Consider the following 19,633-nt stretch of genomic DNA (forward strand, 5'->3'; position numbering starts at 1 on the left):
TTATTTATTTTACATTTTGGGTCATACAAAATAACTGGAGGGAAAAAAGTAAAGCGCATAATTATTCATTGATGAAGAAGTGAAATTATAGTGATTGACTTAAAGTCCCGGGGAGAGAAAATTTTGTTTTGGTGGTTGAATTGTGAAGCTTGATTAAATGAACCAGCTTAAATTTGCATATGAAAATGTGAATTGACTTTGGAATTCCTCATTCCAGTTGAAAATAGCAACACTTTGGGGGCTGGCTCACGAACCCTTTCGGGGACACTGGTTATGCCAGTGGACAGTTTATCGGGTTATGAATTATGGTGCATGAAAGGGTTCAAGCAACCGATGCTACAGGACAAGCTCTGAGATGAGTAGGTAGGTGATGGTGGTGGCCCCATGAGAGATGGTAAAAAAAATGCAGTCCATATTCATAGTTACCGTATTTCCCGCACGATAAGGTGCACTGCATTATTTTTTGGAATATAAATATAAGGTGCTTTCTAACAACTCTATTCACTTCCAAAAAAGAATAAACAAAAATTTTATTACTTTCGCCAAGTATTAGTATCTCTTAACAACAGTGAGGTAGTGCGACATTTATTTCACATAGTGGAGGGTAACTTTTCCTCAAACATGTAAAAAACATTTTGATACTGTTACGGTAAATTAAACATTAATATCACAATATAATAACACTCGGAATAGTGCAAAGGATTACCAATAACAATAATAACTCAAATAATAACTCTAAAGTAATAGCATAAGAACTCAAAAGAAATACGCAAAGCTCACTTTATCAGTTCATTCCATGCATAAGGCGCATAGTCAAAAAATTTAAGGTTTTTAAGTGCGCCTTATCGCACCTTATAGTGTAAATACGGTATTATAAGCATTGAGATTTAGGGTTTGGGTATGAAATAATTGAATGATTTGAAGTGTCTTCTGGTGCCGGTCCCAAATACAGAGGGTTGCATCAGGAAGGGCATCCGACATAAATGCTTGGCCAAAACAAACATGCCAATCAAACATCTGAAGATGGAGGACACTGATTCGCTGTGAAGGGAAAAGCCGAAAGGAAAAGAAGAAGACTAAAAACACTTTATTTGTGTCCAAATTACAGTCTGCCGAGATTATTGAGTCCAAAATAAGGAAAGGAAAATGTTAGCAATATTCCAAATCTATACGAAACACCACACTTAAAACTTCAATTACCGTATTTACTAGTATATAAGGTGCACTCATAAGCCTTCATTTTCTTCAAAAGATGACCCTGCGCCTTGTACTGCATATAAGGTGTGCCTTATATGTGAAGTAATATTGAGCTACAATAGGTCTTGTAACAACTGTCAGCAGCCACCGACTTCATTTCCCCTTGTCGAAGAAGTGGTGCACGGTCCATGCTGGGATATACAAAACGTAAACCCAGCCACTACAGTAGCGCCTTATAATGTGATCGACATTAAATATGGAAAATGTGTTTAAACATGTCATTCATTGAAGGTGCACTTTATAATCCGGTGTGTCTTATATGTGAACAAAGTTTGAAAATACGCCATACATTGGGGTTGCGCCTTAAAGTCCAGTGCGCCATATACACCGGAAAATACGGTACATATTTGATCCCGCAATCAAAAGCAATTTATTTTAATTTTGAGCACCCTCCTGCTCAAAAAAATAGATCAAGTTCAATTACCATTTTTTTTACGGCGGTGAATTCAAAACCATAAAACACCTAACAAATCATTGTTGCCTTCAACTCTAAGCTTGAGGTGTGTATCAACATATAGCAGGGACAGGAGAAGGGGGGAGGAAGGAAAAAACTGTAAAGATAAAATGGCTTAAGCTGTTTTGCGGTAATTGGCTGAATGGCAAGGGCAGCAGAAAACGTAAAAGGCAGGCCCACAGTGTGAAGGGGACTCGGTCACAGGGCAAAAAAAAACAAAAACCTAAACCCTCAGCACCGATGTAGGAAGACGTGAGCCAGGAAGGAAGGTGTCTGCCATAGACATCTTAACTTGCGTGAGGCACCGACTGGTCCCTGCCCAGAATTGGCAGTAAGCTGTAGATCACAGTCCATTTTCTGGACAAGTTAAGTAAATAACCCAAGCGAGCATGCAAAGATGGTGTCAGGGAAAGAGAAATCCCCCAAAGTCACAGTGGTGACACTCTAATAAATCCAATCAAACGGAAGGAGGGGACGAGAAGGAGGAGGAGAAGGAGAGAGAGAGAGAGAAAGGGACAAAGATATCCTCTTGGCTGTCGGTGAGTGTCCAACAGCATTGATGCAATAACACCTCATTCAGTGTTTAGCCCTTCTCAAAGGACAGGCGGGGATAAGGCTTTAAACCCCATGGCTTTATCTCCTGCAGATTTTCCATAAAATGACAAGCCAGGGAGTCGAGGCCATGTGACTACCATGTAGGTCAGGGCAGATGGGGGGTAGAGCGGGGAGAGAGGCGGGGTGGGCGTGGCAGGTAGGGTGGTGGGAGGATTTCTAATGTAACTGTGGAAAATAGCAAGCGCTAACCAGATTAGATCAATTAAGATTCTGTCGTTTTCACGTCCTGAATGCGGCAAAGTTGACAAATGAGTGCAATGGCAGAGAGATGACAAACAATGGCAAAGAACAGGACACGCTAGGCTTAACTCAGTACATTTCTCTGTTTGTTATGGGAACTCTTTTAACACATGGGTGTGGTGTGAATTAGTCCCGAAATGGATCGGGTATGGCAGTGGTGTCAAACTATTTTTTTTCCGCGGGCCACATTGTAGTTACAGTTTACTCTAGAGGGCAGTTATGAATTTGGGGAAACCATTACAATGTTTCATCCCCTCCAAATAGTACATACAGAATGCACAACAAATGAATGAATAACTAGTTTTTCAAATCTGAAATCAAGAATAATCACTGTTATTGTAGTTTCCATATGACAATTTGAAATTTTGGTTCGGATTTTAGCAAGCGTCATGGCAGTTAAAATGCTTGATTTGCTTTCAGGGGCCGAATAAAATGATGTGCCGGGACAGATTTTGCACCCGGGCCTTGACTTTGACACCTGTGAGGTATGCTGTTAAACTCGCAAATGTAAAGTAAAATTAACACACTTGATGTGACAAACCAGTTATAAAAAAATAATGTGCTGTAAAAAATTGTAAAAAAAGGTAAATAATATTCCTTTTTTTCATGATGAAAGTGACCCGTAAGTTTTACAACTGGTTCTATGTTTTAATTATTTTGAGACAGGAATTACAAGTAGCGGAAATGTGTGGAGCTCTGTCGAGCATTCACCAATGGCATTGAAAGAAATTTGAGTCAGCACACACCGGCAACCATTTGAACAGGCACCGCAGTTTATGTCAAGATTTTTTTTCGCACAAAAACCTCAAATTTGAACGTTTATGTCGACTTTTTAGATCTACTATCAGTGACATGACATGGTGGCGCTGTGGTCAACTAGTTAGCACGTCGGGCTAGCCATGCAAATGTGCAGGGTTTGATTAGGGTCCTGCTTTCCTGTGTGGAGTTAGCATGTTTTCCCCCATCCATGGTGGGTTTTCTCCGGGTGCTCCGGTTTCCTTCCACATTCTAGAAAACATGCATGGCAGGTTAATGGAATGCCCAAAATTGTTCAGAGTGTGCACTGTTGACTGCCGAAAGATGGCTGCGATAGACTCTCCAACACGCCCACGACACTTGTACGGATCGGCCGATTAGAAAATGAATGGATGCAAGATACATGTCGGGAATAGTCACCAGATGCGGTCCTCGAGGACTTCTATGTAGCACTAACATAATTCCATTAACAATCTTTGACAAAACAAAAATCCCATTCTGGATCACTTGATGAACGAGCTACTGCAGCAAGTTAATGAAAGGAAAATCCATTCTCAACATTCATTTTTTTTTCTCCCTTTTCTGGTGAACTGGTTAATCAGCCTTTTCACATTTATACATAAAAACTGACGTATATAAATATTGTGAGCCCCATAGCCTTGTTTAATTGAACTTAAGGTCATTGTTTTCCATATGCCAACAGCGCAGACCTTCCCAGTGGAATAGCGGTGACAAATGATCATAGACAAAAGACAGACAAGGTAAAGCTTTGTGCTTTGGACTGCTGCCTTGGCCTATATTTTGACCTATCACCTCATTCAATCAGTTGACACTTTTTATTCCCAATCACAAACATGAGTCAATTTTACAAAAATATGCCCAAAAACAACAACGCCCATTTGACAACAAACACTTTTATCCAATGTAAAAGCCTCACTCTGTGCCTTTGACTGACCTGTCTTAAATCAAACTCAAATGCACTACCCCTATGAACAACGTACCGATCAATACTTGCATCTATCCATGCATAAGAGCTTGTTGCAATTGATTTTGTTTGTCTTTGCAGGGAGAAAAAAATAATAGAGCTGATATGAATTACAGGATATCGTGCCTCGATTCATCAAAAGAACTCAGATAATCCCGACCGTTGCCAAGGAAACGATAATGGTTTTTGTCAGTTTTTCAACAATCAATTACTTTAATGCCAGTCTTGACATACCGAAGTCTGTGTAAATGACCAAACATATGTCGAGGTAGTTCGCCTGAATCCATAGCACCATATGAGCTTCCGAAGCGGGCTGAAGATAGTAGGTATGTGTTTTATTGAGTTGTGTCGACAGACGCTCCCCACCTTACGAACAAGATACGTTCCAAGCGGTTGTTCGTAAAGTGAATTAATGGTTGTAAATTGCTTCAGTGCTATATTTTGTATGGAATGTGTGTTTAAGTCAAACACTGAACGGGGAAGTATAAAACACAGACACTCTAACAGTCGTAAAATAAATTCAAACCAACTGTAATACGACGACATATATGCTTGGGTCTTCAGCAAGCCATTACTGAAGCTGCTGGCACGTAATTCAGTAGTTGCGTGCCACCATTACTTTTTGTTACGCATTGCATGCTCCTGGAGTGTCAACTGGTAAGAGGGACTTCCCACATTGGCTCTGCCTCTGTCTTCAAGCTGGGTCTTTTCACCTTCTCCCTCCAAAAAACTTTTCAAATACGTAATACTCCTGAGAATCCTGTGTGTCAATGATGTACTTTAGACAAACGTAATAGAGAATCCTGTAATTTTTCATAATAAAACATCTTTCCGATTCCGAATTGAATACAACAGAAACAATGTAAGCTATTTATTTTTTTTCTGAGCAGCCCATTTACAAATAACCCAGGGACCAGTAATGATCCACAGACTGCTGGTTGAGGAACACTGGTGATTACCTCTTGGCCAATCAGTGTTTAAGTGACTCAAAAGCCTCATGATAATCCTTTAATGACACCTTTTGGTATTAGATTAATATGTTTTTTTATGCCCTTCCTTTTAAAATACTGTAAATACAGAGCTACACACAACAAAATAGACCTAAAATCCAACAGTCAGCTCGAAAAAAAATCAGTAGTGGGTAATGTGTTTTTGTGTTAAAAATGTGTCAATCCATATTTCATCAGATATATTTTGGAAAGTCCAGAATATGAACACTTGACATATTTGTGACTGGAATAGTTCATTCACCAGAGATTTATTTAGAAATTCAAAAAGTATGAGTGTGTGGACTTCAAAATCCGATGTTATTTTTTAAGTAATTTGGCGGAAAAAAATACATTAAAAACATATAACAACTGATGATGCTATGAATATGTTTTCCCTTAACACATGTGAGTAATTGTCATGAAGTCGCCATAGGTCAAAACGGAGCAATAAGAAAAGCAAAACTTGTCTTTGATTGACGGATAAACAGAGTTTCTTAAAGGCCCAACACTCCTCGCCAATCCGCATCTTTGGGCTGAAAATAATATGATGCTCCATCTTTCAAAGATGTACTTTTCCTAAAGCATTGTTGATTGCCCTGTGTCCATTACTTGGAAGGATTATGATAATATTCCACATTGTGCTCGGCGTGATGCACAGGAAATTCAATACTCAAAAGGTTAATGCAATCAATTAGGATGACAAAGGAGTAAAGTAAAACCCTCCTGCTCGCGGAAAAAAAGACAGAGACAGGAGAAGAGAGGGGGAACAAGGCATTGAAAGCTTGAATTGATGCAATGAGGAAAAAGAGCTACTTGAAATCACAAAAAAATAGCATTTCTTCACCTGAAGGCAACTTCACGAAAGACGGGGATCTTAACAAATACAAAAAGCAATTACACCATAAATTGCATCGCTCAGCACTCAACCATTTTTAAATGAACAATACAGGATCAACAGTTTTGTTTGACATCATCAGGTATCTGATCCCAAGTCTAACGTTCATCACGCATTATCAACTTTTCTGCATTCCGAGTAAAGTTGTAGCTCCCTTGTGGCTTGTACGGGGCTGAGTGCTAACAAGCGCGTTAATTGTCGACGTGAACGTTACCTTTGTTGTTTCGATATTGCGTCATGCCAACAACACAAAGGAAAGTCGGTAGTGCAGATTAATGGACAAACCTGGACGGCAGCATTATGAGTTTACAACCGTTGTAATCCACATTATCTTTGGGAGACATGTCAAAATAGTGATGTATTCATTCACACTTTGGGAATCTCATGTAGCTTAATGATATTATTGTGAGTGGCCCGTGTGGTGATATTTAGCCTGTGTCTGCAATGGTTACTTTCCGCCAATATGGTGTGCAAGGAGAAAAGCCTAAAACCTTGTAATCCAATTAGGCAAGGCAGGAGATTTACCTCCGCGCACAACCTGATAAATCCACTGTATCTTAGCAATCGTACAGTATATGTAAAAATACGGCAGTCCTAAATCCTTTTGGAGACTTCAAAACAGGTTTAAAAAGGAACATTTGCTTGAGCCTGATCTACTTTCAACATGGCATTTTGTTGAATATTGTGTCTGTGTATTTGTGAAGTGAAGAAAAATCTCAATGTACATATGTTCGTATGTATGTATATATGTATGTATGTATGTATGTATGTATGCATGTATGCATGCATGTATGTGTGTGTGTGTGTGTGTGTGTGTGCGTGCGTGCGTGCGTGTGCGTGTGTGTGTGTGTGTGTGTGTGTGTGTGTGTGTGTGTGTGTGTGTGTGTGTGTGTGCATGTGTGCGTGTGATCAAGACTGAAGAGGAAATAAAAGATGCTGCTAACAATGACTTCAACAATTTTGTTTGACAGAACATCACCTTTCATAATCTGCTGGAACTTGACCTACATCAAATGTCTCTTCTTTGGGATTTTTCAGGTCCAGGAGCCCAGTCTAAGAAACAATGGAGCAAAACGGTCTTTGAAGTTGGTTTTGAATAAGAACTGCACGCTTGACACATGAAATGCCCTCACAGCTGGGCTGCACCCAACCCAAAGAAAAACAAATACTCTGTGGGAGGGGGGGGGCACGTCGCTCCTGTCTCGGCTCCATAGGACCCGGAGGTGGGCTTTCACGATACGCCCGTAATGATGGATGGATTCAGAGGAAAGTCTATTCACATGGAGATGTTACATCATAAATATTTACACAGGACTGCCATATCCATGTCGCCTTTTCTTGTTTTGACACAAAACGTAAAGGACAAAAACCGCGACAGAGAAGCGGCGTAATGATAGACTCAACTTTAGTATCCCATTCTGAGTGAATCTGGAATCCAGATTATGCTTCTTCGTAGTATTCCATTTTGCGAAGATTTCTCGGCAATGGCCGACCACAGGAAACTCAACAACAACAAAAAAGTGTGTCGATAAAGAAAATGAGTTCCAGTTACGAAAATTGATAATGGATAATCTGCATTGTACAAACACCAGCAGAGAAAGTGTCAGCTACACGCGAGATACTAATGTTGGGCAAATCGTCACTTTACTAAACAAACAACGTGCTCGAGCCTAACGAGAAGGAAAGGGGAGACGTCACTGTTGGTAAGCAGCCCTATACATTTCTGCTCAGTGAGCTCAATTAAAAGCCCTAACGTCCCCCGAGATCGTCCCTGGTACCAATGAAAACAAATTTGCCAGTTTAATTTTCTTCCTACTGTCTCGGAGAGAACGACTGCGTGCTGCTCCAGGAGTGTTCCCTGGGCCGACGAGGAAGATGGGGGCTGGGGAGGGGGGGTTAGGGGGGTGTCACGGCAACACTGCGTTAAAGCCGGTTGGTCTTTATAAGTTGCATTAACATTTATCAGAAGCCAATTAAACTAACTATGTTGCTGCAATGTGGTTACACGCCAAGGGAAACGTTTGGATGGTATACACAGTTTGACAGTCATACCGCACTTGCAAAGCAACTTCTATCTACTCGATAGAAGAAAATGTATCATAAAACTTGTGCATCTTTCAGGGACGTTTTCGCCTAGTGCCTTAGTTGTCATTCCGCGGTTCCTCTCCGGCGTGCGAGTGACACCATCAGACACAAAGGAGCGTGGCGTGGCCCTTTCGTCTCAATTCGTGGCCACGCCGGCCCTCTGCTGTTAGCCGTGGGTCTCCGAGTTTGACATGAGGCAGCCCACGGTGTCACGACTGAATGTTGAGATCCCTCTTGACTAAGAGGCCAGGGGCAGGGGTTGTTGTCTGCATCTTCATGACAGACTCCCACATCAGCATTGTGCTCAGATGAGCTAACATCATTAGCACACAAGGTTTCATCTCGGTGAAGACGACGAGTAGGAGGAGAAAGAGGGGTGGGGGGGGGGCAACCCAGTTTCTTGAAGTCACAAGTCATTAGTGTCCTCTGGAGAGTCAAATTGTACAGGGGGCAGATTTATTTTTTTTTAATCAGCAACAAAAGGTTTTATCCTCTTGTTAATTTGGTGGATGTCATCTTTACTTAGATGTATATGTCTAATGTCTGCTCTGGTAATAAATGCCATACCGTGGATAAAAAAAAAATTACATTATTTAATCAAGATGACAATGTGCGCTGACGCCGTGACAATTTCCAGACATAAACCAGGTATTATGGAACAAATGGAGCTGTTCTACTACCAAACAGTGACTTCATATCTGAGCTCATGTGAAAAAAACTCCCCAGCAGCAACTCATAAGAGCGCAGTCGGTGTACGTCAAAAGGAACATATTGTTAATGTTGCAAAGAGCCAATGCGTTCTGTCTGGCGTGTATTTTCCACAACGTTACATATTTTCATGGCGTGACAAGAACGGGAACGAGCGAGGGGGGGGGGGGGGTTTCTTCGGAAAACAGATACATCAGTGTGCCAGCATAGTGTATGACATTGCTGTGAGTTAATCAGTTGGAAAATAAAACGGTGGGATTCTAATAAGTCATTTGTCAATTTTTACAACTCCCAGACACATTGATCCATGGGGATTAATGAAGACGCCTGATATTGTTGTAGATATGAACAGGGGAGATGGTGGGGACAGTCATCAGTCATGGTGGGGAATTTGTTTTACCTCCTTTTTCTCTTCCTGGGGAGTCACTCCGTTGAGGGGAATCACTTCATCTGGAAAAGAAGAATGAAGGAGAGGCATAAAAGAATGAAATGCAAATTATTGAAAATGTTTCTCGTTGTTTGGATGCACAATCGGACAGTCTCTATTTCATCCAAAATTTGGCTTCAACTGTATGAAGGAGCACACATGTTAAAGCTCGAAGAAGAAGACCATTTTTTGGAACAAAACACTGCGTCAAGGAACAACTTGGCCAGAAGATATTCATTCCCCAAATGCAAATTCACTCCAAATCAAATCAATCAACGTGTGGACATCTCCATTTCATCCAAATTTGACCCAATGCATTTTTAACACTAATTTTAGAAACACCCAAACAAAACAACACAAAAATGAATAGTGACTAGTCAACCAATCACAAGCTTCATCATTGATCGCAGTAAAATGGCAACAGTTTCCTGCAATAAGCAGTAAAATGGAACCATGAACTTAATTAGCTCAGAGCCTCGGTTTGTGAGCTAAAGCAAATTTTAACCATAAAAACCAATGGAAATACAACCCCGGAACTAATTTATGTTTACCTTGTTGGTATAAGTTATGTGGAGAGAAAAAAAAACAAACACAAATATAAATAAATGAACCTTTTATTGTTTATATGATAGACTGTTAGCACACCAGGTGTCCCACCATATGAACCGCAACATAACCGACCCATATTGCAGCTCCAACTGGGCAAGATACGTCAATTTTTACCAAATTAAACTTGAATGAGATCAGAAACAGACCAAGATGAATTACACGTTTAGCTACTAACAGAACAAGACGATTTTCGTGCATAGCTAGTATTTGGCCTTTTTTCAACACTAATACTATCACTTGCTAATAGCTATATCACTCATAATATGAGATTCTTTTGAGACATATAAGCGCTAATTTTGAGGGGGAAAAAATGCACAGATTGTATTTACATTACGTGACCAGAAATGCAACTGATCATTCTGCATGGAAATCATGACTGTGTGTTCTGAAGCATAGCTTGTGTGCTAATTTAGTTGAAACCAGGTTGTTTTGTGAACTAAAGGTGCATTGTACAATTTTTATGAAGCATTGGTTTTCATTTGTTGTTGTAAGCAGAGTCCTCGAAGGAAAAAGCGTGTTTGGATTTGCAGTCCAAGGTTTGAAAAATGTCGGACATGTTCAATAAACATTTGGGACCCATAGACACTCATTGTTGACATGTTAACATACGTGTTACATATGGATTGGGAGAAGGAGTATTTTGGACAATGTTATTTTCAAAGTGTGTTAGCCTGTAGCTAATCTGAAAAAGGAAACATCTGAGGGATGGTGTTATGTTGGTTTTCGGCCTTTGGTTGAGTGACTTCTCTAAATTCTCAAAATCCTTTTACTTTATTATCAACCGTAAATGGTGAAATTTCTAAATTATTTTGGAATTGTACTTCGAGGAACTTCAACTGTTAGATTATTTTCAGGATACTGTTGCCCACGAATGACAATTTGAGGAAGTTCCTTTTCGAAAGAATCTTGGCGTACACCTCTTCCCAGTTCGCCTGTTCACCTGCTGAACACACCTAGTTAGCTTTCAAACACGTTTACATCCATGTCGAGCTTATCCCAGCCGCTCTCAATGTATTTCAGTCCCTTTTAATCTATTTCAATATGCGCTTGACACACATCTTTGCTATTTGTGTGTAAAAGTAAAGGCGCATTCGCCACTGATGACACCCATTAACCTGAGGAAATGTACCACGAGGACAAACAGCGACTTCATCTGTGCTGGTTGAGTCACTTTTAAATCCTCTCAAAAGTTTTCTAACCTTGAGAGCCCATGCATCGCCGAAAAAGTAATAATAATTCTAACCTGATCTTCCCTACTTATTTTATATCTCCCCCCTCAGCAACCTAACTTCTTCTCGGCAACAGTGCAGTTATTAATTCATGAGGCACTAATTAGTTCTTTGTTTAATTTTGTGTTAAACAGACTGACCGGAATGATAACGACTCGCGCAGTAGCGTTTCGGTCCCACGTCGCTCCTGTTTGCTACAACAAGGGAGCATCGTGCGACTAGCACGATGAACCCAATTCCCTTCTAAGTTGCACTTCATTAAGTCAAAATGTGACAAGGAGCTTAGAGGAAGAACTGGAAGATCTGATCATACATAACAATGCAGGCCTATTAAGTTTCGGGGAGGGTTCTGGGGTGAAATGGGGGGGGGGGGGGGACATAGCGGATTCATGGATGCACGTTGATATTTTTTTATTTTTAATCCTTGGGGGGATGTCTTTCATTTACCTTTAATTGTTTTTGTTCTGAGCTGAAGTGTCCTCTTTTTAAATTGCAGCTCCTATCAACTCCCCTGATCACCCCCCCAATGCAACATTGCAGGCAGACAAGTAAACAACAAGGTTGCCCTTTTGCATGGCGCAAACGCTCACGACGCTTTTCCGCGGAGCCCCCATAAAGTCCCAAACCGTTGGCGAGGAACCGTCGCACGATGCCGGCGAACAAAATGAACATTTTTGGCAATGTAAGTTGAAAAACCTGCTGAGTTGACAGGCCTGTAAATTCGCAAATGCTCATTCAGAAGGTAAGAATGCATGAAGGTGTAGCCGTATTTACTGTACATAGTGAACCTACTGCGAGATGTGGGAAGAATGATGCCTACAGAGTTTTTTTTTTTTATAAAACCTATTGCCATCAGCCAAAATATAGCATTGTCTAATAATTTTTGCTGTGAATTTCAATTCCTCTCACAATGGATGCATTTCTCAATACACGAGTGGCTTTGCATCGACGGGGGTAAAAAAAATCACTTTCTTTTGCCAAATGTATTTTTTTATTCCAAATGCTTTTATTCGTCAGTTGACAAGCTCCACAAAGATCTTTAGCCTCAGCATAGAAGTGAATATATGATAACATCAAAAAGGGGACAAGTAATTACACTGTATAATAGACAAGATTGGCATTTTCAAAATCATTTTCATGTGGATGGAAATGACATTGCATTGACTATTCTGTATTCACTGGTGCAGATAAATAAACAAGGCATGGAGAGGAGAGGGGGGTTATGTGGAGAAGTGGGGGTATGGGGGGGATACAGAATGCAGAGTACAATGGCAAGCAGGTCAGTAATTAGAAACTCTGTTTGCACAGTAATAATTTTAATATATTCATCAGGAAACAGAGCATGCCTAGAATGATAAAATCCCATCAAGGAACATATCCCAGCTGCATTAACCTTTTAAACAGAATGACAAAACGTTGTTGAGCACCTTGAAGAAGAAAATATCCTAAAAAACGTTAAAAAATACATAGAAATAAGTCCTTGTGGTATGTAGTCCTACTTCAACTATATACTGTTGTTGGAAATGTTTCATCATGAAATACAACCCTGACACAGATATACAAGGACATCCTTCCACTTAGACATTCTTAAATCTTTTGCAGCGTTTCATACTTTAAACGCTACAATTTTGAGTGGAAAGGTAGCGAAGATTGACTGACTGAAGAGCGACATTGAAACGCAATCTTGCTTATTGCACGAGTGTTGACAGCGTTGTTGGTAACCTTGTTTGTTAATGAAGGTGGCGGTGATGATGCTATGGAAATGTTTGCAAATTGCTTTAAGGATTCCTGACATGCAAAAAAAACAAACTTGCCGTCCCAATGTCATTTCTCAAAGAGACACGAATATGTAATTGTTGAGGCATTCAAGGTGGAGTACAAAGGTAATTATTCTGAGGTGACTGAAAGGAGTTGAAACGGCACATGACGTTTAGCTAATTTTATTTTTCATTTACATGGAGGAAAACAAACAAAAAAACATGAGGCCCTTGGATGGTATTTGTTGTTCACAGCCGCAAAAGTTGAATTTGGACAATTGAAGCATGGGGGGGGGCAGTCATATCCTCTAATAGCCACATTCCATCTAAAAAATACTTAAACTTTTTGGATTTCATTGTATTTTGTTCAAAATGATACATCAATAGAAATTAAGAAAATGGGTGTGGGGAGGGGCGGAGATGTCTTGTTGATACCATTTTTTTTGCCTTCTAAGTACCATTTTAGGATGAAAATAGTTTGGGATGAGACTCTGCTGAGCGGTCGCGCCTTTTCGGCAGCATGAATATGTCCGTAGTCTTTTTGACCTTGGGAGGAATGTCAGTGCCATTTGCCATCGCTGGACAGCTCTGGGGTGATGTTCCTTTTTTGCGTCAGCTCCACTTTGTTCAGCTGAAAGGTCGGTGCTGTTGGACAGTCTATGGCTGGATGGAAGCATCGCTTGAGGAGCCCGCAATGAGATGAAAGGAGCATCAATGCAGAGCGTTGATGCGTGTGTGCAACTGTCGCGGCTTGGAATTCAAGCGGATTTGCGTGGGAGATGAGATGTGAAAGAATCTCTTTTCGTCAATGCATGCTACAGCTTCCTGTTTGCTTTCAGCACCAGACATTCACATTGCACCCTGACGTCCTGGACCCACTGGTGAAAAGGACACTTTGATCCTCTCCTCTTTCATCAAGAACTCCTTCATATGACAAAGAGGTGCAGAAAGTGCTGAATATGTTGAATGACTGTCTGTGTCTTTTGTGTTGTCTCACATTATTTGTTATTTAGTTATTTTCTTGTTGTTTTGACTTCAAGATGGCACCGCCAGAGTGACTGCCTTAAAGGCAGGTCCTGTATATTGTTTTTCTCCTTCTTTCTTTCCTTTCCTCACTTGCCTGATGTGAAATGTACATTTCCCCACTGCCAGACTAATAAAGGCTATTCCAATCCAATCCAATCCAATGTTGATGACAACCGAAATAGAAGGACCATCTTGACGACAACACCAAAGAACCCTCCCAATTGATCTCTTGTTATATCAGATCAGGTATTCGTTAGAGTTTGTAAACTATGATCGTGCGCTGAGCGTGACTACCGAGTTGTCCACATCTGTAAAATTACGAAGTCACTTGAAAACGAGTTTGATGTACCTAATTTTCCCCTTTTGATAGTTTTGTCTTGACCTGGACCATCCTACCACTGTTCTCTCAAAATGGAAGCCAATTTACTAAAACAGCCAATCTAGTGCTTCTGCTTCCTCGTCTTCATTTCCCCAAACAAATTTTCAAATGAACACCTCCTTTCTACGACCTCCAATTGCATGAAATATGATCTACAACAATGCGTCTGCACGGTACGTCCGCCGGTCAGTATTTGAAGCGGAGCAGAATGGGAAAGTGACCATTTACTCATGCGTAGTTGACAGCACCTCGTAGGCCCCTTTTTGAGCTGTCACTTTTGCCTTCTATTCTCTCCTTCCCCCCCAGGGGAGGACAGAGCGGGGGCGTAGAGGCCAGCTACCTCCACAGTCCCGCTGTCCCGTCCTCGCCTAATTTTTGTTGTTCGACTCTTTGAAAGCTCAATCTCACGCAGGACTAAAGAATTGTGATCCATGTGCAACAAGCGCCAGCGCCATGGAAACCCCCGTTTTCCTCCCAAAATATTCAATTTTATCCCCTTTGAAGGGCTGTCACCAGGCATCACACGACCCCAGGCCAAAGCATAACAAAGCCTATTTTCTGCCGTCTTTTTGATTGATTAAAAAGGACTTTCTAGTAAAACCATGTTAAAGGACACAAAAAGTGACACACACAAAGAAGGGGCCCCAGCAGATGGCCCAATCAGACAGGTTCCCCGGTAATAGGGCACGGAAAGAGGAAAATATCACAACTGGCACCAAAGAAAGGTCAGGGCAAGCGTGTAACGTGACTACAAAGGTGATTAAAAGAATGATTGCCAACGTTTGGGATGGTAGAGGTGGCTTGTGTCAAGAGGTGGTTTACTTCAAAGTTGAACATGTGACACTGTGGCGTCATATTTCAATACACAAACTGTTTTCTTCATGAAATCGGTGATGATCCATGCTAATTTCTGCCTTTATATTGTGCTTAGCGTTCAGATGATGTGGAAAGAACAGATGGATGTCCGCCAGATTATATACCGGGACTGAACCATGACAAAAATATATATAAATATGTATATATCATATTTTCCGCACTACAAAATGCACCGGATTATGAAGCGCACCTTCAATGAATGACATTTTCTTTTCTTGATAACAAAAACAAAATTAGAAATTGTACAATAGTATAACATGTGGCCTTAAACATTTCTGAAATGATTGAGACACTAAATACAAAAACAAGCAAAAAAAAAAAAAAACATTTTCCATTTTGACTCATTCTGCCAAAAATGGGAAGTGATGGTTAAATCGAGAAAAAAAATCCACCTGGAGGAGTAATTTTCAGAGATTACCGAAATGAAATACTGCTTTATATATCCTAGCATGCACCACATACTACTTCTGCTATGGTGGGGGCAGGGGGGTTGAGTTGTTAGCTGCTGACAGTAGTTGCAAGACCTGTTGCGACTCAATATGACTTCACATATACGCTGCACTCGCGTATAAGGCGTAGGGTTGTATTTTGAAGAAAATTAAAGTTTTTGGGTGTGCCTTATACACCGGAAAATCTGGTAAATGAATTACAAGAGTATGCAAGTTGAAGTTAAATGGTTTGTGAAGTTGTGGAATCCATCTAAGAAAAACACACGAACACGGATGCTTTATTGTATATGCTTTTGCACTTGGCTGAGTTGACAAAATTTGGTAAACGGCATGAATGGATGTGTTTGTGAAAGGCAAAAATTGGGAATGCTCACCGCTTTTTTTCATCAGAAACCGGATCAAAAATCATGTGAAAAACTGTGTTTTTTTTCCAAAATCAAAACCAAGGGTGACTCAGTCCCTTTGTTCCTGCATTGAGGACTATGAAGTCGACATATTTACCAAGATGATAGGAGGGGATGTGAATGTAGAGAAGGGGGGTGGAAGTGGGGGGTTGAAGTATTAGAAGCTCCTACATATGAGCAATTAGTATTCCAGATACTTATGGTTCTAAACACAAAAAGGTTTCACCAAATCCCCACGGTGGAGGTGTCAGACGGAAAATGACGAAAATCTGCTCCTTGACAGGGAGTCATTTATATTTTAGCTTCGTTCCATTATCTTAACGAATCCATCATCAGCCAATGCAATATTAACAGCAGAAAATCAACTCATTAGATCCAGGGGGATTTAATCAAGATTGCAATCATGTATGCGCTTCCTGGAGAGTTGGCTTCTTGTTTTTTTTTTTCTTTTTGGTCCTTTCCATGTAATTGCCACATCTCAGATCTTAATAAATTATTCTCGATCTGAGATTGATGCCTTTTTCCCCCCTTGCCTCTCACGCCATGCACTCAATGTCTCCAAGTATAATATTTACCATAAACATTATTATGTCATGGGCACACAGTTTAAAATGGCCTTTAGCTAACTCACAGAAGTAATTGGCTTCTCCATTTCTCTCTTGTTTCCTTGCTAATTGCCCACTGATATTACAAAGAGCTACAAGAAATTTCCCAATGTGAAAATGTTTTGACTAAAAAGTTGATCTTGTTTCAAAGAAAATTCTTGTTTAAAAAAAGACGATTACATAGGTTTTTCAAAATATTTGAATTCAAATATATGGAACCTAGACGGTTAAAGCACCTACTTAGCAGGTTTGCAGTGCCAGGATTTCACCATTTTGGCGGGTGTTATCATTTTTTTATTGTTTGTTATTATTTTTCGGACATCTCAAAAAACTGTCTTGTGTGATTCAAGCTTTTAGCAGAGACATAGCACGCTGATTCAATTCCGACTTTTCCCTAAATGTACTCAAGGCAATGATAACGGCATTCTGCCCCCTCCCTCCTGCACTAAAAGAAGCATATTTACATCTACATGAACATCTGAAGTTCATTCTTCGACACACGTGACTTCAAAAAAACAACAGGTACGCCAGTAGTATTTTACATTCCACAAAGAGGCAGTCTTGTGAACATTTTCAAAAAGGTCCACTGTGAGGTCCATATTTAGATGTTGGTGTTAAATGTTTTCAGTCTATAAAATGCCGGCAGCCATTTTTGTTGTACACGGCCCTTATTTCTCATGTAGCTAGCTTGCGCGGCAGCGTGTTTTCAGACTCAACTTGCTGCCTCGAGTCCTTTCTGAGCGGTTAGGAAAGGATAGGACAGTGTATCTGTCCCTTCATTCACGTCTCATCTTTGTGGCAAAGGCACTTCAATTCAGAAATGACTTCTAATATGTTCAACATGATCTGAAAGTGCAAAAACTGTCAGGGACCTTTAATCTGACTATGGAGCAAAGCATTCCGTACAAGGTCCAACCTGACCTTGTCAGTGTGAGTCTAATTTGCTGTCTGTTAGACAATATAAAGCTTATGCCAGGCTTTCAACGCCACCCCCCTCCCAATCCGGCTTTTTCTCCGCCCACATGGCCTGCCTCCCTGTCGGAACAGAATTGGAGTTTGTGTAGCTACAGAACCAAATTCTTCGATAATCCCTCTTTCTGCGAGATGGCCACGGTAAATCCCAGAACTCTGTAAACCAATCTCAGAGTTTTTTATCTTGATTTATTAGATTACGAGCCCTGGGTCTCTGAGCCTACGCATCACACACTAATCCTAATCGGAATAGACAAGTATTAGCCTAGTTCAAGGGGAGCTAAACAGTAGTAGTGGCCAACTTTCAGTGAGAGGGAAACTACAAGCTTATTGGCTTGAAGGGCTTTTATTTATCCATTTCCCTTTTTTTGCCACCACCCCTCCACTTCCATTAGTTGAATGTGTATGTAATTAAATACATAAATCCTGACACATGAACCCTCAAAAGGCCTAAACCCACTGAACCCCAGCCAGTTTGGCTTTCTTTTCCTCACACAATGAAGTTACTGAGCCAAGCCCAATCATTTGTATTTTTCTCCGATTTCTAACAATGAGCAAGGCAAACATGAAGGTCCCATTGAAAACAACTGCAAGAATTAATTTTACATCTCAGTGAATTCAAGGCAGTGTTGTCAAATTATGAGCAACACGGCTTTGGAACTAATTTCCCTTGGTCCAGAGGCTGGTCGGGGAAGAAAAAAAAAGAGTGATCATTTTTATTTCTGTTAATTAGAAAGGTGTCTCCACGCATTTGGCATCTGCGGGAGAATGTCACAAGCACTCATATAACCACGACTGACCTGAAATTCAAAAGATGGTCTCAAACATATTGCAAACGGATGGTCTCGCATTTTATTGAACCCATGTAACCAACGCGGACGGCTTGCATGTCGCTAAACGGAGGCCATGTGACAAATGAGGCAAAGGGCTGAGGTACATTAAGAACCGGCTGCTTCGACACTAATGCCGGTCACAGCTGTTAGTCTGCCAAAAAACTGTGGCGGCGACGATATCCTGCATTACTATCGAAAACCACTAAACCTCCTCCTGGCTGCTGTAAAGCTATACAGCTGCTTGGCGCCAGCACAATCACTGATCAATCTTGGAGAGTCAAAAATGGAGCCTACTTTGTCGCCTTAACGTGTTTCTTTACAACCTTGGGAGGTCACATTGGTGACCTCAAGACGAACCGGAAGGGTGGGGGTTATATTATACCTTGAGCGGTTTACCAAAATCCATTGGAGTCCACTCACATTTGCGTACGGCTGGTCATGTACAGTATTTTGTCCTTGAGTGATGTACATTTGTGTTGCATCACTACAGCACGGTGCCCGCCTGCCTCTGCCCACAGCCCTTAGGCGTGACAGGGGGAGCTAAGAGAGATGTGACAGCCATGTCTGCTCCCTGTATGTGTTTGTTTGCCCCTGAAAATGAGACGCTGGTTTCACTCCAGCCCCCTGGGCACGTTTAGTGGTGCCTTCACTGCATCGCCTTCATCTGATACAAAGTGCAAGTCCACCACATCATAATTTGCCTCTGCTGGTGGGGTGAAAGCGGATACATTCAGTACTGTATATTATCGCATGCACAATTCAATTAACTCAGTCACTTTGTTTAGTTTTGAATCACAAAGATGTGGTGGTCATACTTCAGTATTTGCTCTACTACTCGACAAATAATTGGATATGGCGGATTGGGTGGGGGCAACAATTACGCAGGCTCCACAACTACAGTGATATTTAAAATTTTGTTCGGGAAACATTTTGCAAGTGTAGATGAATGGATTGCATGGTTCCTACTTCCTGGGACTGTGACATACAAATTATCCATATATCCATATATTCCGAACACACAAATACACACAAATACACACAAACACACGCCCGCACAGATGCACACACACTGGTCAGATCGAC

The 19,633-nt window shown here is 40.9% G+C and overlaps 1 protein-coding gene across 2 annotated transcripts in view; it reads right to left on the bottom strand.

Annotated features, from left to right (window-relative positions):
- The window catches only part of casz1 (castor zinc finger 1), a 185,258-nt gene that overhangs the window by 99,315 nt on the left and 66,310 nt on the right, over positions 1-19,633 (bottom strand). Inside the window, exon 3 of one of the 2 annotated variants that reach the window (XM_089010444.1) lies at positions 9,385-9,434. Coding sequence is in view for 1 of the 2 variants with exons in the window: in XM_089010433.1 (XP_088866559.1) it covers positions 7,171-7,177 (7 nt within the window). In the remaining variant the exon portion in view is untranslated. Of the gene's footprint in view, positions 1-7,170; positions 7,225-9,384; positions 9,435-19,633 lie in introns of those variants that run through there. The other variant, XM_089010433.1, reaches the window with a different exon arrangement.

Source organism: Hippocampus bargibanti, linkage group LG01 (assembly GCF_051943395.1).
Source record: "Hippocampus bargibanti isolate YZ-2025 linkage group LG01, ASM5194339v1, whole genome shotgun sequence".
NCBI lineage: Eukaryota > Metazoa > Chordata > Actinopteri > Syngnathiformes > Syngnathidae > Hippocampus > Hippocampus bargibanti.